This window comes from Vidua macroura, chromosome 3, assembly GCF_024509145.1.
Source record: "Vidua macroura isolate BioBank_ID:100142 chromosome 3, ASM2450914v1, whole genome shotgun sequence".
Lineage (NCBI taxonomy): Eukaryota > Metazoa > Chordata > Aves > Passeriformes > Viduidae > Vidua > Vidua macroura.
The window spans coordinates 16,851,653-16,873,967 of record NC_071573.1 but is presented as its reverse complement, the minus strand read 5'-3'; the positions used below and the strand labels follow the sequence as shown (position 1 = coordinate 16,873,967).

The window sequence follows — 22,315 nt, the reverse complement described above, 5'->3', positions numbered from 1 at the left end:
CCAGGTGTCCTATTGTTTGGCTTAGTTCCAGTTTGCAGCAAATTTTATTTTTTTTCCCTCTTTTACTTTTAATCAGAGTGTAATTCTATATTGCCTTTATTTTATTATTTGCATGGATCCCCATTTTATGTTAACAGAATGGGCTTGGCTCCTGTACATTAATGACTTGAGATCTGCTCTCTTTACTGGCAGTTTCTCTAATGGTCCATCCTTCTAAAATAAGGGACTGGTTGTCAAGCAAATGATATTTTCAGTATCTGCCAAGCTTGCAGTATGCAGTCTTTCACTCATGAGTTTTAGTCTTGCTTGCTTACCACCCTAAAGTCTTGTCTGTATGTATTTTATATTTGGTATACATGTTGTTTGGGTTTTTTCCTCTTACAAAAAGAAATGGAAGTAGTATCTGGTGTTTTTTTTAATATGCAGAGAAAGAGATGACTTGATGGATGCACTTGTTTCAGTGAGACAAAGCATAAAAGAGATGCAGCAAAGAGAATCTAATGCTTGTAAGCAAGTTGAACATGCTGTGCAAATGGCAGAAGAGGCCAATTTTGAAAAAACAAAGGTAAATCCATCATGAAATTAGAGCTTTTTAGTGTTAAGATCTAAGGCAAATGTTATTTAGTTTTCATGCTAATGAGAGAATATGTGCATAAGACCTTTGTCATATGTTAATATGATGTAGATTTAAAACAACTGCACCATGTGACTGTTTCTGAGCAGTAATATGAATTCTGAATTCAAGTTATTAAATTCTCATCAATACTATGAGAAGTGATGCATTTTTAATTGATGTACTTTCACAGCTAGGTGATATAAATTGAGTTGTAGAATTTTCAAAGATATTCATGATATGTAAGAGGATAATTTTAACATCACATTTTTGACCTACTCTGGAAAGAATAGTTGAAATGCTTACAAACAGTTATTTTTTGCCTCAGATGAGAGCAGTGCAAGAACTGATTGACTATCAGAGTTCTTTGAAGATGAGAAGTCTTGTCTAATGCTAAGCTTGTCTAAGCTTCTGTTGTTATGTAAATACTAATGATAAAACCAGTTTTGATCTAATGCTTGTGTTAGCCCTAGTTCTGTACACAATCAACCTATCTTCACCTAAATTATTTCCTTGATAGTTACTGACATCTACTGTACTATTAGTGAATTACTGTGGAATTGAGAGAGGGGTGCTCTGGTTTGGTTTTTGTAATTAAATGCAAACAAGATTGATATAATTGTTCTATTGATAAAATTGGTGTTATTTATCCAGTGCTGTAAGAGAAGAGTGTGTGCTTGTAGGGTTGTGTGAAGTGCTACTTGTTTGTCTTCAAGGCTGAATAGCAGTCTGGGTTTTTTTCATACTCCAAAACTATTTTAATAGGAAGGAACAGGAAAAAAATTTTTACTTATACTGCATTAATTTCACCTTTTTATAAGTACTGGTATACCTCTTGGTAAGTACAAACCATCCTTTTTCCCCCCCAGTCCTATTCTGCTCTTAAGTGCTGTTTTTCTTGATAACTAGCATGGAATCTCATATAACAGTTCAGGTAACAAAAGTGAGAATTTAACACATTAAGCTTTCAAATACTATAATTACAATTTCATCAGCTGTTGTCCCAAAGTCTAACCTCAGGTGCTTATCATTTAAAACTGCCATTTCTTCTTGTCTTTTGGTTGTCTCTAGTTTTTGGCTTCTTGCTTATTGCATAGAGCAGGAAGGAGATATGTTAAGTTTAAATAGTTGAAGTAAAATCAGGAATTTATTTTTGACACAAATTTCATAAATTGTTTAAATTGTTCATTTAAACAATTGTGTAGTCAGAACAGTGGAGCTAACAAAAGACACATTTCTTCTTGAAATGCAACTAATACAACTACTTTCTTCTAGAGTGCATTGGTTTAGATGTCTACCAAGCTACAGCAGTTTTATGCAGGCAATTGTTTGCTGAAGTTGATGATTCTTTCCTACAGAAAAGGATTCAATGCCATAACCACAGTAGACTTACAATAGGAAAGGGACCCTGAAGAGGGTCCCACAGAATTGCCATAAAACTAATGGCGACTGATAGAGCATTCTCTAAAAAACATGGCTTAACTTGCTCTCCTTATGAACGGTCAAAAGCCAAAAAAATTGAACACAGGGGATTGGCTTTGAGTGAAAGAAAAATAAGCAGTTAAAAAAATTAATTGGAAAATAAAGGATAATAAGTTAGAATTCCTAAAGGGAGGTTACTCTAGCTTCTTTGAAACAGAATATGCTGGATAGCAGTAGAATGTTGAGATTAAATCTAGTTTATTTGTAGGCTAGCAAAGCTCTCTTCAGGGTGATTTGAATACTTGGATTTACATGTAATAGAGTAGTGTATTTCTCATTTAAACTGACAATAACACTCAAATTCTACACTTTGGCAGAGATAGAGCAGCATAAATAGATAAATATCTTCTTTTTTCTCCAGCATTTTTAGAAGATAGTGAGGACAGTGTTTTGAGAGTGTTCCTGAACTTATGTTTCTTCTTTTTTGATAGAAAACGCATATATAACCCTGTGTTTTAGCACCTGAAATTAAGCAGTACTTTATGAGGTATTTAGTATAATGAATTTTTGACAAACCTGAAACTTGTCAAACTTTTTCTCTGTATCTTTACTAACTGCTTTCAGGTTTCTTAGCATTCTGCACTCAGTAATTCACTTTAGGAGGGGACTAAGTGGAAGTGCATACATTTTTTAAATTATTTATTGATTTTTTAATTATTAATTTTTCTTTAGGTCTTTAGACAGTAACCACTGTATTGGCAAAGAGTCAAATACTAGAGGCTGATTCTTGTGATGTGCGTTCAGGATTTTCAAATTTTAAATGTAAGGCAAATAATCATAGTTTTAGAAGAACAACTACTTATTTGGCAAATATACACAGAAAAACGCTTCCATCTCTGCCATGATTCCTAAAAGCAATTAAATTTCTCAGTTACATTAGGGCATGTATATACAAACATATACATCTGTTTTTATTTTGTTTGTCCTATTCTAGATGTTAACACTGTAGGATATGTATAAGCATCATAATAACTGCATTTAAAAAAAAAAGACATTTCTAATAGCAAACTGTTTTCTTTGAAGGAATTAGATAAATACCATGTTTGTTTAAATATTTTAGGTTTCTTTCACTTAAGCAAATTGGGGTTTTCTAGGCTCTAGTCCACTGTGAACAACTGAAAAGTGAGATGGAACGACAGAAGAATTATCTTGAAAAAGAGTTGGCTGCCCAGCTAAGTAAGAGGGCTGATGAAAAAGAAGCACTGCGGCGAGAAATGAAGAAGGAAAGGGAGGACTTGGAAGCAATGGTATGAGTTGGCTCTTTCTCTGTTTGTGTATTACAATGAGTGTATCATCCTCTTTAAACTTCATTTACTTGTCTTTTATTTTTAGTTTTGGGTGTGAGAGCTCTGTCACCTCTACCATTTCTTTAAAGCAGTGGTAGATAAGTGATGTTTTGAGTTTGAATAACTGGAGTTTGCTGATGTCACTGGACACATACTAGGTTGTTGATGTTATGCATTTATTTTAATTTGCATAATATTTTTAATGTGTCAGATTAAGAAGGGGTTAAGTAATATGTGATGCAAGATTTGTACCAAGCTTTTTTATAAAAATTATTATTTAGTTTGCCAAGGCAAGCATTTAGAAGTTAGCACATGTCAAATTTAGGATTCTTGGCTACTTTGATCTTATATATACATAAATGTTACAATATCATAATTTCAAAGTTATCTTATCATATGTTTAGTTTTCCCACCTGCAGAAATGTGTTGGAATCTCTTTTCTCACTCTTACTAATGTTTATAAACTCTCTGAGACAGAATCTGTCTCATCATTTTTGCCGCGACCGTCGTGATAGTCTTGATAACCTTGTTTTAGGCTTCTAGATGCTGCTGTAATTTGAGTATAAAACATGAGGGTTTTCTGTCCAATGGAGTCTACAGAGGAAAGCTCAACTGCTAACTGCAGTAAGCCTGTGATAGAGGAGGCATTTCTAAGGTGATTGAAATGGGAAGAAATGTAGAAAGACAAATACTTCATGAATCACTGGTTTTCACGCTTGTTTGATCTGTGACATCTTCAATCATTTCTGGTGGATGTTTGAAAACAAGAGAGTGAATTTCTCTCCTGATTGAAGACTTTTTCTTATTTTTTGGGACTCTTTTATAAGGTGTATGGCTTGTGTCTAAAAATCTGGAGAGCACAAACTGAGCAAAATAAACCATTTAAGTGTGTATAAAAAAACCTCTTTGACTCCAATTCCAGATACCAAAACAGGTATTAAGCACAGTGATAGGGACTAAGTGATAATTTAAGTATGTGAACTGATCATCAGAGATCTGTTGCCAGGGAAACTGAAATATAAAAAATAATCTTCCACTGGAGACATTATTAAGAAATTCCTTGTTTGACTCCTTGCTATCTATTAGCAAGGAAGTTGGTTGTTTTACAAAGTTGGTTGTTTTGTTACAGAGTTGATTTAAAGCAGTGTATTCGGTCTAAAATACAGCCTATTAGACAAGCATTTCATACTTTTTTTTGGCAGAATATTTCACTGTGTGTCATCACATTAGTTTCATCACCCACTGAAATGTGTTTTATTGTAATCAATTTCCACTTTAAGTAGTTGTACTCTTTTTTTTTTTTTTTTTTTTTTAATCCTGCATATACATTAAACAACATATAGTGACACTATGATGATGTCATGCCTGGTAATTAAAGCGATGGGATGACTTTGTAGAAAATTATGATCTATGTTAATGATTTACACCTACATATGGTTAAAGACTTTTATGTTTTAGGATTATGAGGTGGTAGAAATGGTATACTGTGAATCAAGTCAAGATTCATCTCAATATTTTATTGCTTACTTTATGAAATGGTTTGTTTGAAGGGGAGAATTGGCATCATAGATAAATCAGGTGGATGTATAAGGAGTGAAAAATAGTTATGAATATATAATCCACTAGGTTTGGCTTTGAATTTCTGAAAGTTAACCTAGAACTGTCAGACACCATTATTTCCACTTATATTAGTAAGCTTCAGGGCTAAACAGATGAAGATTCACTGTCTCTGTTTTATTGATATATTTTTTAATCATCCAGCAAAATTTTATCTGAATTAAATTAGAATTTTTAATATACTAATTCTATATGAGTTTTGCACTATAGTATGCTTTGATCTATAGTGTTGAAATGTTTTCTGAACTTGAAAATTAATTTAAGATCTGTGGTTGCAACAATTTTCTTTAACTGGGGGAACATGATTTGGTTTGAATCAATCTACATAAGGAAGGATAAGAAGGTGTTAAATAGTACTTACATTGCAAAACTAATGTAGCCAGCTGCTTCTGACACCTTGTCCATATTAACAAGTTCTGGAGACTAGTGCAATCAATGAAAAGTTTCAAATAAACTACTGTATGATAAATAAATTAAAAATAGTGAACCCACTAATAAAATAATGTAGTCATATTCTGTTATATTATTAATAATATAGGATATATTTTTATTGTACATGCTTGATTTTTTTATTACATTTTTAATGCTATGTATTTTGTCTACATACAGTTGCTTGTGAGGAGAAAGTTCCACAAGAGTTTGATCTGTGGTTGGTCAAATTGCATCATTACAGTGTTCTTGGACTTTTTCAGGTGACAGCTTTGTCTAAGGATGTGGCTGTTTCGGAGGCTCAAATAGAGAGAATTACAAGGGAAAAGAATTCTCTAGTTAACCAGTTAGAAGAATCACAGTGCCAGCTTGCATCTCATGAAATGGAGATGAATAAGGTCAGCACATTTATAAAGGAGCATTGAATTTGTTTTTCCTTATCATTGTGACCTGAAAGAAGAGAATTTTTACCTTGACCATTTTCCTCTGTTTTGGTAAGGAATGTATGGTAACTGTAGACTTCATCTCAATACCCCAGAGGCACTACAGCTATCTCAATTGCAGGAGTAAAAAAATGACTTTTTCCATTTCCAAGTCACCTTGTCATGCAGAGGGCTAACTTTTCTACTTTGCAGTTTATGAGGGTCACTATTTAAAACACTATCTCAGTGTTTCAGTAAAGAACTGAGTTCAGTCTGAGTGAGACAGCATAGAATTCAACAGTGTCCTTAATTGCTACCTGTGGGACTTGCACTGCTATAATAAAGGGAGCTATTTCAAATCACTGTTTTTCAAGTTCTTTTCTTTAGACTTTTTATGTGGTATACTGCTTAATTCAGTACTATTGATAGTACAGCTCTTACAAAGACATCTTCTGTTAAGAATTACAGTTTAATATGCATCTTGTGTAGGTCTATAACTCTTGGGTGCTTTCTTTTGCAATCCATTAGAGCCTTAATGGGGGTCATAATGTGAGAAAGAAAAAAATATTTGCTACCGCCTCTTGAAATGTCTATATTCCTTACCAATGATCCCAGGGCCCATCCTACCTTCCCAGTTGTTAACTGCAAGGATTTGAGGAGCAATTTATTCTTTGAGCTTCTAGGGATTTCAGGAGAGGTTTTCAACAGTTCCTATCTTCCCCTTCTGCCCTGGCTGATAGAAAGAGGCAAAAGTATTGCAGAAAATTCACAGAAAAAAGTCATCCCAACTTACTAGAAACTCTATTTTATTTTTAACTGAAAGACAAATGACTATTTTAAGAATGTCAGAATGGTTTGATCTACCAATTTTAAAACACACTTTTGGTCTTTCAGGCTAGCACCTGAAAGACCCTTTGGTCTTTCATCGCTAGCACCACTTACAGGGGTGAGGAGGTGGTGAAAGAGGTAGTAGGCACAAATATTCATTGGTCTGAAAAGAACAGTTTTGTGCCCTACCAATTTGAAGTTAACCTCTCTGAAGATGATACTGTGGTTCCAGTCCCTGCTTCAGTTCATGTTAACACAAAGTTGAATAGGTGGTCACCTTGCAATAGTCTATTAATTGCACTGTCCTGAGAGATCAGAAAACTTCATTTGTGTCTCTCTACTAAACTGAGAAGTCTGGAAAATCCTGGAAGAACCTCCCAACCACTGAGTTGACAGGACTATATGTGCATCACCCTGACATTTTCATTGGCTATGTGACATCTTTGCTTGTGAATCTGACTCCTTGTTTCCAGACTGAGTTTGCCATTATTAAAAACAGAAAATAACAACACTTTTGTTTTGAGTTTTATCCAAAATATTGTTTTTCTTCATGCACCTAAAGACAGGGAAGGAAAATATGGAGTGAGGATCTATTTCCTTAATTCTTGAGGAGACTGAAAAATCCATTATTAGGACAGCACCATCTGCTGATTGTTCTGTGTTATTCCCTTTGTACAGTATGTGGAGGAGCTGAAAGCGAGGATTGCTGTATTTTTTAAATTTCACTTGGAGGAAGTAACATACTGCATTTTGTTACATCCTTCAGATAAAGGAAGGAGGAGGTAGAAATCCAGGGTTTGCAAGCTATGCAGTTGTATCTCAAGATTTTTTAGTTGCATATAATATTTTAGTGTTTAAAAAATACTTTAGAACTTTGCCATTCTTCAAAGCATTTGCTGCTTTGAATTATCTGCAATAGCTAAATTCACAAGTTGTCCTTTGAATTTATAAGTGATGCTACTTCTTAAAAGTTATGACAGTTGGTTTAGTTTTTTCCTAGAGTGATTTCATTGCAGTATGAATATTTACTTTGTCCCTACCTTTTTTTTAAGGAGAAAAAAAAAAAAAACCTGAAAATGAGAAGAGGTATAAGACTGAAAAACAGAAATTAATTTGGGTTGTAGAATGTATGAGAATGTTTTTGAGAAGCACAGAGGATTGTATTAGCAAATTAAAAGGGTGTACATTTAAGGAGCAAATGCTGAAAGAATATAAGCAAAGCAGGAAAGTAGAGTGAATTGGAAAGTTGACTAAGAAGAGCTATGAGTAAACACATTTGCATTCTCACTAAGGAATGTGCATGTATTTGGTTGGTTAATTAAGGTGAAATGAACAGGCATAAATTGGCGGTGATGGCACAGGATAAGGACAAAAAGGCGACAGCTTAGATTGAAAATTGGAAGAATAACAACCCTGCACAGCAGTAAAGTTATGTGAAAGGGATTAGTGATCTTCTGGTTTTGTTTTGTTTTTTTAAATTTCTTTCACTTTCTCCTAACCCCTTCACATTTCCTCTGAAGTTGATGCCAGATGGAAAAGATTGAGGGGGTAGTATAATAAACACTCCAACAGCAGAGAATAATTGTCCTGTGAAGAAGTGATTTCCTGAAATGTTGCTTTGATCCATTTCTTCTGGACTATGTATCTATTTAAATTATACTGGTTTTTTTTTTTTTAATGATCTTCAGTTTGCAGTAAGTTTGTAATGCTCTGATCAAACTTTGAAAATTATTGTGTTAACATTTAAGGAATTTCTTTCTTAACAGTGTAAAATTGGCAAGTTAAAATACACCTTTAATTAGGAGTGTGATAGATGCTTTACTTCTAAGTTTTGAAAGTGTTGACATAGACTTTCTTGGGATTTTACAGAGAATGAGAGAAGAGTATAAAACCAGCAACTGTCATTTAACTGTAGTGATATATATTTATAACATAAGCATTTATACTTAACAAAATCTTGATCCAAATATATTTGAATCTAGAAGGTAGTGCATATGTCAAAGTTAATGACTATATATAGAATTCAGATCCACCTTTCTTTGTAAAAACATTTACCATTTGTAGACCTGAAAGATCTGTAAATTAAAAATATGTTGCATTTCAATGACCTGTAGAGGGCACCAAAAGATCTAATTGCAAACCCTGGTCTTTGGATTCTTCAAGCTAACAGATCATGTTGTCTGTGTAATCTAACAGGTGTGTGGAGAAATGCGCTATCAGTTGAATCAAACCAAAATGAAGAAGGATGAGGCAGAAAAGGAGCTCAGAGAGTACAGAACAAAAACTATAAGGGAGCTTGAAATTAAGGACCAGGTAAGAGATAATACTGCTATAACTTTGCAGTTATTAGTTGCCTAGTAGGGTTTTTTCAGAAGCTGGAATTATTCATTTTTCTAATAGTGGTCATTTATTACTGTTAAATGGTTTAAATTGATGGCAAAAAGCCAGCTTTTACTGCTAAATAAATACCTCTTGGTTATCTTCATCTTATTTTCAGCCCTAGTATGTTCAGTTTTGCGCATCACTCATTCCATGATTTCATATAGAATTACTCTATCATATTATTCATACCAGCTACTTAAATTCTGTGTACTGTATACATGTGTTTATACACTTTTTCTCACAAATAAATCCACACATAATTACCTATACATGCAGCCTAACAGAACATTAAAGGCTCTAAGCATAACATAACGATACCAAAAATGAAAATCATTTCTCTTCCAATTTCTTTAAAGATTCAATGTTACTGAATGCTGGGATTCATAGAAAAGTTTAAAAAAACAAAACCAAAACAAAAGCAGCATTCTAGAAAAAAATAACTATAGAAAAAAATCCACTTGGCATTAACTGTTGCTTATCTAAAATTGGGTTTTATATTAATACAAAAACCAGTATATGCCTTACAGGTAGTCTGTGAGAAAACATCCCATGCAGTAAGAAAGATTATTAGAGTGACCTGCAACATACTTGGCATACAGCTTGAGCAGGTGTAATCTGCAGCTTTTGAAGTGCCCTTTTTCTTGAGGTTCTATCCATTTTTCTCTAGGACTTCAAACTTTCAGTATTCCTTCTTAAGTTGTGATTTGCACATAAGAGTCTTCTGAATGCACAGATATATGATGCACATGAGGATGATTTTTTTAATATGCTTTTTGTTATTTGAGCAGTCTATCCAACATGTTTTGAACCATTCTCCTTCTTTTAAGTAACTGAACAGATCATTCCCTGTATAAGAATATATGTAGGGGTAAAATTAAGTATTTCAAAAATTAAATTTTTAATTATCAGTTCCTCAAAAGCTGCATGTAGGACAGTAAGTTTATTAACTTAATAGTACAAGCTTAGTCTGGAAGCAATATTAATTCAAGTTATAATGAAAATATATGTAAAATCCAAAGGAGGAGCTTATTAGGTGAAATAACCCTTCAACATGTATAGAAAATGAGACAGCGCAGAAGAAGAGAGGTCTTAAAGTGTTCTTTTTTTCAAGGTTTGCTTTTTTTTCACTCCTGCATCCTTTAGGCCTAAGGACACTGAAAAACAAAAAACAGGCTTGTCGTCTGTGTCTTGACAGATATCACAGATAAAAGAGTTGGCATAATCTTGGCATACAAATAAAACAGGATGTGTTTAATAAGATACTTGAAGAAGTATCTTGGATTTTAAATCGTGTTCTCCAACTTGCTTGAGGATTGCCTTTTGAACACATTAAAAAATTTAACAAAATATTTTAACCTCATGTGATAACATATTGGTATTTTAATCAGTGTGGAGCTCAATACACTAAAATGTGGTGATTTATAATTTGATATAAAGTGAAATTATGTGAGGGAGGGTTCCTATCAGCAAAAATTATTAGATAATTCGATAAAGATTAGATATTTAGTAATTATGTTATTGTATTGTTCAAATATAATTGTTGGTTCCTCAAAAAAAAGGAAAACAAACAGTTTTGAAATTCTCAGACTCAGTATCTAGCAGCTGTTTTATAGCTGTGGTTCCAGTAACCCAAAAAGTTCTGTATAGGTCCTAGGATTCTTTAACACATTAAAGGCAACCCAAGAAGAGTGTTAGAGTGCCTTGTTCTGTTGTTGCCTGTTGGCTGAGGATTTTTAAATCAAATTTTAAGAAATGTTAATAAGTTATTGCAAATTATTTTGTTTAAAAAATGGAAACAGTTCAATCACATCTATCTTTGTATTTAAAGAAAACCTGAAATGTTTTATCTTATGTGGCACTGAATAGCAAATAATAATTGTTCTTTGGTCTCTCAGCCATGACCTGACCTTCTGGCTAAGAGACAGAGCTTATACCTTCCTTGGCCACCATCTGTTCATAATAAATATATATTTATTTTTTTTAAGTAGAGAGACAATAATATAGGAGTATTTTCATGCTATTCTGTATTAAATTATGGATTTTTTTTCTCTTAAAAAAAAAAAGATTATGTTTTGGATTCCTTTTTAATATATTCAGAGCGAGTTTACTGTTTCTTGAGGTATAATTGTATTTTTAATTGTGCTGTGGATAAATTTCAGTTTTGAAGATATTTTTTAGTTTACATGGAGTGACTTTTAAAAAAGGATTAAAATTATTCAGGTGTATAAGAATAGGCAGAAAAACCCCACATGTACAGTTTAGGATCACCAGATGCATATATCTGTATGTCAAGTAAATACAGATTGGTATTTATCATATGCTGGTATTTATAAATCTTAGTCAAAATTGAACTTGTATCATTTAGGAAACCTAAAGAGAGTATATATCTTTGGTCTTACTCCCTTTTACCCTAATATCTTTTTCCCTGTATTTATTGTTTGGTTTGGACTAATACCCATGTGTCAATATCTGTTATAATTCTCTGTTACTAACATTTTACATGAATAATTCTTAATAATTAAAATGCAATGAGCAATGTTACCATTTAAATTGAATAACTGTTTTGTAATATCATCCATCATGATCCTGATTAACATCAGGATTGCGGAGGGTGGTGCGGGAAAGTCATGTACCACAGAGTTTCTCTACACAGAACCCACATCTGTTCATCTGGCCCAATATGTTGTAAAGTAGCATAACCTACTGCCCTCTCTTTTTCTCTCTCAGCCAGCCCTCCCATTGTGGATGTAGCTGTGCTGAAATAACAGTGCATTACTTAATACTTTTACTGCTTAGGAGCAAGCTTCGTAGATTATATGAATATAATGCCTTCATGGCAGTAAACTGTGTCCACACTAGGGGTTGTACTAGCACAGCTATATCAGAAAAGTCACGCCCTAACCTAAATTGCTGTTATTAGAACAAAAATTGTGTGGCATATTTGACACAGCAGGGCTTCACTTTTATAATATTTTTTTTGTTAATTTGTAAGCACTGCATGGCATAATTTATGCATTTCTAACAGAAATCATACTTCTGACACAATATGAAATTGTTCCTCAGATTAACATCACTTGCTTTTTTCTGCTCTGCCTTAAAAAAATAAAAATGAAGTTCAATTTTAATAATTTGCTTTCTGTTTTTCTGAAATAATTTATATTTGGCTTAAAATCTTGCAAGCCTCAGCATGTAGAAGTAAAAACAGTTTTTAATATTGAGTTTTGCAGTTCAAGACAATTTGGGCATCCTCCTTATTAGATAGTTCTTACCAGTAGGATGGCTCCACTGGAGTGGTGATATCCTTGCAATAAAGTAATAGGACATGTTAAATTCAACTCCAGAAACTAACTGCAGATCTTCAATTTTTTTTATCATGTTTTGTGGAATCAGATAAATACTTTGTGTAGAAATAAATCCAAGCTAGTAATCTTAACCTGTAAAAAAGTCTTTAAATTTGTGCAGATATAGTTTGAAGGGGGATTACAGAATTCTGTTGCCTACCTTGTAGGTGACAGAATTAAAAGCTCTGGAAACATTGTACTAAAACCCAAAGATTTTTAAGAGTTGCCTGCATTGCAGTTCATAAGTCCAAATAAAAAGAAGTCAAGACTCACTGACATGCATAACCTATACAAATAGGAAGAGCTACACACCAAAGTATTTTTGTGCAATATGACAGAACCTAAATGATGCCTCTGTACATTATAGACTGACAATTTTGCAGACAAATAAAAATCTGGCAAAATTGCAGTCCAAAAGCATTTTGCCAAGGGTATTTTGGGAATGTTTATCTCATTTGTCATAAATCCGTGATTTATAGTAACCTAATTTAGATGTTATAAGAGGAGAGATTACTGACTCTGTCTTCATCAAAAATAGTTCAGGCCAAGAATTTGGGTACATATCCTGGAAATGCTTCAGAGTATCCAAAGCAAGACCAGTAACACCTTTTAAAGACCCTGGTTCACTGAAATGTCTTTTTATGAATAGATATCAAGCTTTCATGAGTCAGGCTTTAAAATACTAGAGTTTTCAACAGCTGTGACATTCAGCATATCACCAGATGTTTGAAACTTGGAAGTTTTAATAACTGGTGAAGATGGGTTTAGGATGATGTGTTATATGTATTCTTCTAACAGTCTGAATCTATATCTGATATTCTGTTTCCTTATTAGTTATAAAGATGCTCTGGAAATTCTGTTTTGAAAAGAAATTCTACTAAATCAGTAAACATATACTTGAGTAATATTTGGCAAGGGGAAAAAACCCAAAATTCAGAAGATAGCTTGAAACTCTTAGCATGACATTTTCTTACCTGGTCTGACCTTGAGTATAATGGGCTTAAAAGTAGCAGATCCAAGTTGCTTTTGGAAAAGAAAGCATTAAGGAAATGTGATAACCTTTACTGTAACTGAACTCTTCCTAATGAATCATTTTGCATTTTAGGCATTTAATGCATTAATTTGAAAATGAGTAAAATGGCAGTACTTTAAGCCTTGCTTTGATATAAATTTTCTGACCTGCTCAGGAGGAACATAATTCTTGTCTTTATAGCTGAACTTACTAGCTCATCCCAATATTTTTGAAGAAGACGTTGACCTACAACCCTGCAATATATATAAAATTATAATATGGCTGCTGCTGCTCGGCTATGGCGTAACTTTCCTCTTTCAGCCATCTATTCCTTAAGAATCAGTGGTATGAACAGCCTTCATTAAATCCTCTTTATTTCCTTAAGAAAAATCGTTGGGACTAGGATTCCCAGTGGTAGACTTTTCTTTACTCTCTTGTCTTCATTTTCTGTACAGGTCTGCTTCCCCTAAGCATCTAGCCTGCTAAGAGGAATAACACAGGATCAGAAATTTATTGTTCATAGGTGTAGTTTGGCCCATGTAACCTCGATCCATGTTCTGTCATCCATAGTGATGTCACTCCACAGTATATGGAAAGAGAAAATTGTTTATGAGCATTAAAAATTATTCAAAGTAGAAAGAGAATTGCACATCTCTTGATATAGTGGGTTTACATACTTAAATAAATACTTGGTTTCTGATGGTTTTTTTCTTCTTCTCTGACTAGAAGATACAGTTGTTTTATCAATAGTCATTGTGTCAACAATCAGAAGAAAAAGAGTGTAAAAGTCCCTATCACTCGTCAGTTGTTATTGCATAGGTTTTCTTTTTAGCTATTCCTTTAATGCTGTCCAGGAAGTAAGAACCAATTCATATCAGTAGTCTTAAATAGTATCTGAAAGGATGAAAGGAACAGATTTTGTTCTCTTCTGTTTTTCAATAATGAAGTAGGTGTAATCTTCCCCTTCCTTCTTTCTACACGCATCCTTCCATTTCTGAATTTTTTATCAGCAAGTGAACCACATATTTTGCACTGCCTCATTGTCCCCCATCTTCCACCTGTGCAATCCATTAACAAAAAAATCATCTTGTTCCACTGTGAACAAAATCACTTTCTTATCTCTGCTGGTGGCTGCTGAGCTAATCTGTATTACAGCAACGTTCTCTGTTAAAATGTGACTGTAGTAATCTCTATGGGATTGGAAGTTTTGTTCCTGAAATAGTATTGCAGGTCAGATATTTTGGCAAATTAAAAGCAAATATTTTCATGGAAATGATGCGGTAAAATCCTTGTATAATATGTTTCAGCCATTCACTCTTGTCATTTCCCAGGGTATTTATCCACAGGGACCATGTTGCTCTTAAAGAGTTTGCACAAGAACAGACCTTAAGGATTATTTCTTAATTTTAAAATTGTGTGTGTGTACTCATAAATCTATACCTTGCAACATAATTTTTTTCTTTCCCCAGCTAACAACCACAAGTTTGCTTCAGTGAGATTTCAAGTGTGTTCCTCTAAACGCATCCACCCTCCATGTTATTTCCATAAAGCTCCTCCAGCACCCCTGCTCTTCCTAGGAAACTGCATTAACTCTGTTAATTCTCTATCAGTTTGGAAGCAGAGGGTTTGTGGTTGATGGCCTTTGCTTAGGTGATGGCTCTTGGCTTGAGGCTCTGCCTTTTAGTGGCGCACACAAGATGTGTGGTACTGCCAGGTGCCATCACACTTAGCAGTACAAGTGGCAAAGGGGTCACAAAACTACTTATCTTTGAGGAATTCAACAGTCCTACCAGATCAGGTTAGGATAATAGCCATCTAAGAAATCACAGCCTGCTTTGTTTATCTAGGTAGGCTATATCTTTCTTGTCCCTCTGGTCTTTACAGATAAATTGATTTGAGCCAGCCATACAGAAAAAAACTTGCCATGTGTGTTTCTTGGGGCTACTTCTCATGTTTTTGCTCAGATTGCGTGTCCTTCCTGTCAGGAAAGGTTTTCAGATTCCTATTTTAGGCTAACTGATTTGTAGAATTTGCAGTAGTCTTGTGTGTTTTTGTGAATTAGCATCTTAGGAGGTCTTTATGAACTCCTTTAAGCCGTGTACATATTTGTATATTCTCACAGTTTATAATAAATCTATTTCCAGAATGGAGGTTTCCTCTTTGAAACCACATGTAGCTTTCTTGAGTGCTTTGTATCCTCATTCAGATTTGAATGGGAAGCAGCAATAATTCAAATAGAGTTTGAATTTGCTCTCAAATAGAGCAAATAGGAGAAGCCATTGTTGGGATGTGGTGGGGGTTAACCTTGTGATGGCCCTAACTCTCTTTACAAAGTTGGACAGTTCTTCAGGTGCAATATGCTATGTCAGATGGCCATGCCTGGGAGGTCTGAGGTTTAGAGACTACTCTGAACCTAGAGTTGCTTGATTGATATAAGGATTAGGATAGAAATGACTGCAAATGACCCCTGCTGCATATGGCCTGATAGTAATCCAAGTAAAGCACTTGAAATCTTTCTACAAAACCAGTCTTGTTTTGTTGAGCTTTTTTTAATTTAAAAAAAAAAATCCAGTTAGTTCTATTTCTGATTAATTAGTATATTATTGGGTATGGAAGGCAACGTGGATGGAGATCAGTGTGAAAGAGTGCAAAAATTTCCTGTCAATGATACACACAGTATTTAAATGTACATGCAAGGCCATACTGGAGGCACGTCTGTGAAAGACTTGGTCCTGAGTATTATCACTGGTAGTTTCTGCTTTGAAGGCTACTTTAGTAAATGAGGCTAAGCTTATGAGTATCATGGCCTGTTAAAGTATATTAATTTGAAGTGTGTATATTTTTATAGATTGCCTTTTTATTTTATATTTTTATTGATTTCCTTTTGGGGATGTGCATTCAAATACCAACCACCACTGTGATTATATTTCACTTTTTATTAGTCTATATTTTTTCTTCTATTTTTGGTTCTATTTTATGCCCCTTCAATCTTTTAGTAATGGCGGCAAATGAAGTATGAAACAAAAAAAAATTGTAGTGTAAATTCACATTAATATTTTACACTCCAGAATTATTTTACTGCAGAATTTGGGCAATGATATAGTCAGTGCAGAATTTCCTTTTCAGGTTATACTGTGTATTTTTTCACCTGATGTGTAAACATACTGGGACAACAGTGGATGTCATAAATCACTTAAGAACTAATTTGGTTTTAGTTTATTTTTCATTTTGTTAAAAGTCTTCTAAAGTTGTTTTTCACATTTTCTTCAGAGTACAAGTTTTTTTATCACCACCTAATCATCCTCATTTGTTAAAAAAAAGTATTTGTCTTTTCTGTCAGTTTGCTGTTATGCAAAATTCTGCGAAAAACTTCTGCTAGTTTGAAATTTAAAGTTGTATTTTTGCATACAATAGAATCAGCATTTGTATGAAAAGAAATAATTATTTTAATTTTTAATTTGACTTGTTTTGAATTATTTTTTTTCATTTAATCAGATTTTACTGAGATAGAGATGTCTAGTTAATTAATAAGTGCATTTTTGCAACATGCATAAGAATTGTTATTTGAAGATAATGTCAGATAGGTTATGAAAAGGATATTAGAGGATTAATTCAGTGTTTGAGAAATCATCTTTTATGTTTTCCAGAAAGTTGCACTTATGTCACTGAATGAGCATCTCTAGTGTCTTCCCCTAAAGATGCATTGTAAAAATCTGAAGATAATTCTTAAATGCATCGCAAATTAATGAAGGAGAACTGAAGCGCTTAAGTGGTTCAAGAAAAGGGCCCTATGTGCTCTGAAGTAGAAAAAGTATAGAAGATGGTTGGTGGTAATACTGAAAAAAGAATAATTGTTTTAGAATAAAATTTTACTGCAGTGGTACTTCACTAATACTTCATTTTTGTTTAAGTAAAACTTCTGTTGTGTAACTGAGCTGAATATGGATGCAGGATGGTGTTAGTGTGTTTCAGCTTATGGTGAGTAATGGTGTTTCTCTTACTGAGGTTTAGCCTGCCATCTTTCCATGGCAGAGTGCCTGTTGATATTCCTGGAGTTTGGGCAACTGCAGAACAAGACATATTAAAGAGTACTTTTGAAATTATGTGCAGAAGTAATAAGAACATTAAAGTTGCAGAGTTAAGCACAAGAAGTTGCCTGTTCTAACCTTAATGTAGTCTTGTTGTACGTATACATTATGATAATTCTGTTCCTTGTTATACTGAAAATCTGTTTCAGATTTTCTTAAATGCAAGATTGTCATCTGTCTTTTTGCAGTTCTGTGCTCCATCTCTTGTCTCTCACATACATTGAAAAGTTAAGTACCTTGAAGAAATAACTTTCTGATCATGTGGTAAAAAGCTGTATCACAGGTGATAGGCACTGAGGGATGCAATTAACACTGCATGAGAAACAGAGCTGTCAGCAAAATGCTTTAGTTGGTGGTTTGTTTCTGTTTCTGTCCCTACTATGACACTGTGGCCTGGATAAGCTACAGAACTGCTTACAGCTTCCTGATAGGATGAGGTGGTAACTGATAGAAGAGATGGTAACAGAAGTAATAGCAAAATTACTCTGAGTAAAAGTTGGGAAAAAAGCTGCTGATAAGGTTCCCTGCAAAAACAGCAAAGAAGATTCATTGCTTCTGTAATTTCTCTGTAGATTAAATCCCAATTATGTTGTGATGGCCTAATGATGGACTTTCAGAATTCAGGACAGAGTGTATTTGTGAGACTATTATTGTTAACAGGAGAAAGAAGAGGGTTTTTTATTATATTAACATGTCTCAGATTCTGAGAGTTAATGTTTCAAATAATTACCTGAGTTTTTTAATTGAATTATACCATAGTGTTGAGAGTATGATCTGTTTTCAGCCTGTAAATGTGGTGTGGTGTGTGGCTCCTACCAAATGATTTTGAATGAATATTTTTTGGTGTTTCAAAAAGAATAATTTAGTTGATAAGCTAAATACACCTGGATTGGCTGTTTCTGAGTTGCTGTTAACATGTTTTATTGGGTAGCATTTTTCTGCCATCCCTTTCTCATGGGATTGTCTGCTGTTTCTGCCATGGTCATTACCAGAATTCTAGCATATAGGTCATGCTGCAAGCACCTCCAAACATTGGTATTTTAAGATGTTTATATATGTCTGTATATACCTACACACAAGTACAAACACGTATGCATGAGTGTAAAGAAGCTGATAATTGATTATGGAATTACTGATGAAAGTAGCACAAGTAAAATTGTTCTTCAAGCCACATTTTCATTTTCTTCATACTTCTAATAGAAATTATAAGGCACCTGTGAATGTTTAAAGATCCTGTCATGAAGTGACACTTCCCTATCTGAGAATTTCCCGCTGCACTGTTATAGCAACTAAAATCTATGGATGTGTTCTTGAGTTCAGCCCTGAAGGTTCAACATCTGGCTGATGGAAACGAAACACTTTCACCAGAGGTTCTTGCACTTGGAATCTGCTTCCTTCTGTGGGTCTGTGTCAAAACCTGACTGAGCCTGTTTAACTCGAGGCAATGGTGTAAAGTCCATCTGTTCCTTGAAACTTTTCCCTGAAGGAGCGATCTAGAGTGTATTTATATTCCCAGCTGTGGTTGTGCTTTTTTTAAGTACTTAGCTGATGCTTTTGGACTAATTTGTGGTTTAAAGGTGTGCTGAATGGATGCACTTTTAAAGCAGCTTTTAGGAATGTTGTAGAACTTCCCTATCTTTAACTTGTGAAGACAGTGAAGAGTTCATGTCCCTGTTTACTATGAATGGAAAAATAACATTTATGAACTGCTACTGTTAAGAAGAATAGAGAACCCACTGAGACATCTATTTAAAATACACAAAAGTCTGAAAAGTGAAAATGCAAAGCATTTGTAACTGAATATCTTTGAGCACCCGATTTTAAAATATTCTGTCAGTTATATTCTTTAGAAAATCGTTGTTATATTCTTTAGAAAATCGTTAATATTTTTCCCTTCTAGCTAGTTTTACTATCTTTGCATTTGAACTTGGAATTTCCAAAATAATTTGGTAGAAGGTGCATGTGATAAAGCAAGGTGACATTTCAATTCTAATCAAAATTTCCTTCATGAACCTTTGTTGAGTGTTCTTTGGGGGGAAAAAAGTGTGCAGTTAAGTAAATGGCAAAAATAAAAAAACCCCAACACTACTGAAATGGTGTTGTTTTTCTGGATGAAGAGAATGTATTTGTTTGATATCATAACTGTAAGTAGTTTAGATTAACACTTTTATGAGAGGAAAAGAGACAATGTTGTTTTTAAGATGCTTCAAATGTTTGTATTGGGGTGGGGTTATATTCATTTGTTTTTGTAGGATGTTTGAATGAATAGTTCCATTAATTAAAGAAGATACTGCCTCTTTTCTACATGAGGAAGCTATCACAAATAAGCTATGGTATGAGTTTAAAATATAATAGATATTCAGCACTAACTCCTTATATGAACAATTTTATTCTATACTATAAATGACCTTTCACAGTTTAGTTGACTGAAAAACATGCAAGTTCCCTCCAGCCCCAATGACAAATAAATATTTATGTAAGGAGTTAGTGCAGAACAGTTACTACATGATAAAACTACACTGTCAGCTTATTCTGTACTCTACTGGCCTTCCTAAAAGCAACCTTAGAACAAAGCATAGTATTGTGTTACAGATATATTCCTACAGGTATAGGGACTTCTATACTGTTTATAGGGACTTGAAGAAAAATATGGTTCTCAGAATTTCTATGGAAAATGTTTAAATTGCTGACAATATGACTGGGATAACATAGATCTAGTACATATCACTGGACTTGAAGATGTTGGTCATGCAAACCTGACTATGGTTATTTGTAAATAAGTTAACAGACTCATCAACTTTAGTTACTATGTTGACTTATAAGGACTAATGATATTAATAAAATAATAGGATTAACAGCAGCTGGTATGTTTAGGGTTCAGATAGAAGTCATGTATACTTCTCTTCAATAATGGTAAAATCACAAAATTACCTTTATTCTCTTGTGTAATATTTGGTGACAAAGCTGAATGTCCCCTTGTCACTGGTTATGTAATAGGCATTAAAAAAAAATAAAAATAAATGAATTATCATGAGAGCTATCTTATCTCAAGCAGCTTCTGAAGATAGCCACTGTTCCACTGCCTTTCTGGCTCTCTAGCACAGTGACTTCAGGCCACAAATATGGAGCCTTCACATGAGAAAAATGGAAAATACTTGAATGCCTGTAACTCTTAAGCTGCATGAACACAATAACATTGATTGTATATTAGAGTATTTAAATATGAAATACATTTTGGCTTATCATAAGAATGTAATTTCAAATACTTTAATTTACTTGTTTTGTAGTTTTTATTGAGTAACTACTTTTGTTCAAAAACAAAGCATGCGTTATTTTCAGGTGCTTTGATCACATTTTTTTTTGTCTTAAAATGTATCTCTATGTATTTCTTAAATACACTTTCTTTGGTTCTATAATTTTCTAAGAAAATAGAAAAACTGGGATTAGAACTCAATGGGAACAAACAGCGTTTGGAACAAGCCCAGCAGGATGTGACAGAAGCCAGAGAGGAGTGCCTAAAACTGACAGAACTGCTGAGTAAATCTGAGCACCAACTGCACCTCACCAGGTACCCTTATCCTATTACATGCTGTAGTACCAATTTCATTCTGCTAATTTTTTGCCACAGGCTTTCCCACAGTTATTGTAGATACTTGCAGTCATTGCCTATATGGGCAGCCCTCAGTTGTGTTAGAAGTGGAGATTTGAATAAGTGAGTTTTGAACTACAAAGTGAGTTATGAACTATAATTTATAAAAGTGAATTATTAGTGTGTAGAAGAGGCAACCTTCAGCTCTGGTGGTGAGGTGGCATGGTTTTAGGCAGGAAGAGCAAGGGAAGCTGCAGCTACCCTTTTTTCTGTGGCTGTGCTTATTAGGACAAATATATTTGAAATGTTTTTTCAGATTGTAGTGTAGAGCAGCACCTTTGACCGCAGGAGTTCTCAGATTAATAACCTGAATTTTTTTCCTCAGAATGACCAGGAATATGTATATAAATATATAAATGAACATAATTTTTCTGTATGAGGTAAGCTCAAGTATGTGGGGAAGGTGTTTCAGTCTCTTGCTCAGTGAAGATGCAGTACAATGCACTGTGTAATGAAAAACTTCCCCTGAGCATATTCCATGCTTGGGTATAGTTGCCAATGTCTTTTGCTGCACTATTCATTCAATGTTTCTAGAAAACTCCAGAAGGCTGACATGCCAATTACTCATTGCAACTCAAGTTTGGGTGACTGCAGAACTTTTTTCCTTTTGTCTTGGAAAATGCTATTGTCCAACTGTTTGCAGGCTTTTGGTTGTGTGTGTGGGTTTTTTGTTCTATTGCCTTGCTCCCCCCAAGAATGAACATCCATAAACAAATCTGGCAGCTTTCACTCAGTACTTAAGGGAAAAAGTTAAGTTAGTTTAAATTTTTCATAGAGGGGGAAAAAAAAGCTTAGATTTTTATCACTTAACAGAAGTCTGTGTGTTTATCCAAGTCTTGTACTTTTTGGGCTTTGTGAGAATTCTGCCATTGAGTAAATGGAAATAAAATAGAGCCTTGTCTAAACTATTAAATTCAATGAATCATTTTTTTATTCAGCTAAATTTCTGTGTAATTCAGAGCACGGTTGTTTAACAGATGGAAGAAAGTACCACTCTAACAGCCTGTATTTAGAGAAAAAAATATGCTAGAGGTTAATGAACTTGAAAAAAGTTTTGGGTGAGTTGTTAAGATATCTAAAGTTTGGATTTAGCAGAACTTTATTAATAATGATTTGTTGTGATAGCTAACCAAATGGCTTTACCACGCTCCTTTTAGCAAAGGCTG

General features: G+C 34.0%; 1 protein-coding gene across 3 annotated transcripts in view; it reads left to right on the top strand.

The window, feature by feature from the left end:
- The window catches only part of SDCCAG8 (SHH signaling and ciliogenesis regulator SDCCAG8), a 104,107-nt gene that overhangs the window by 16,456 nt on the left and 65,336 nt on the right, over nucleotides 1-22,315 (top strand). For all 3 annotated transcript variants that reach the window (XM_053972577.1, XM_053972576.1, XM_053972575.1), the window contains exons 9-13: nucleotides 427-565; nucleotides 3,190-3,342; nucleotides 5,691-5,825; nucleotides 8,874-8,990; nucleotides 20,926-21,068. In XM_053972577.1, coding sequence (XP_053828552.1) covers nucleotides 427-565; nucleotides 3,190-3,342; nucleotides 5,691-5,825; nucleotides 8,874-8,990; nucleotides 20,926-21,068 — 687 coding nt within the window. The remainder of the gene's footprint in view (nucleotides 1-426; nucleotides 566-3,189; nucleotides 3,343-5,690; nucleotides 5,826-8,873; nucleotides 8,991-20,925; nucleotides 21,069-22,315) is intronic.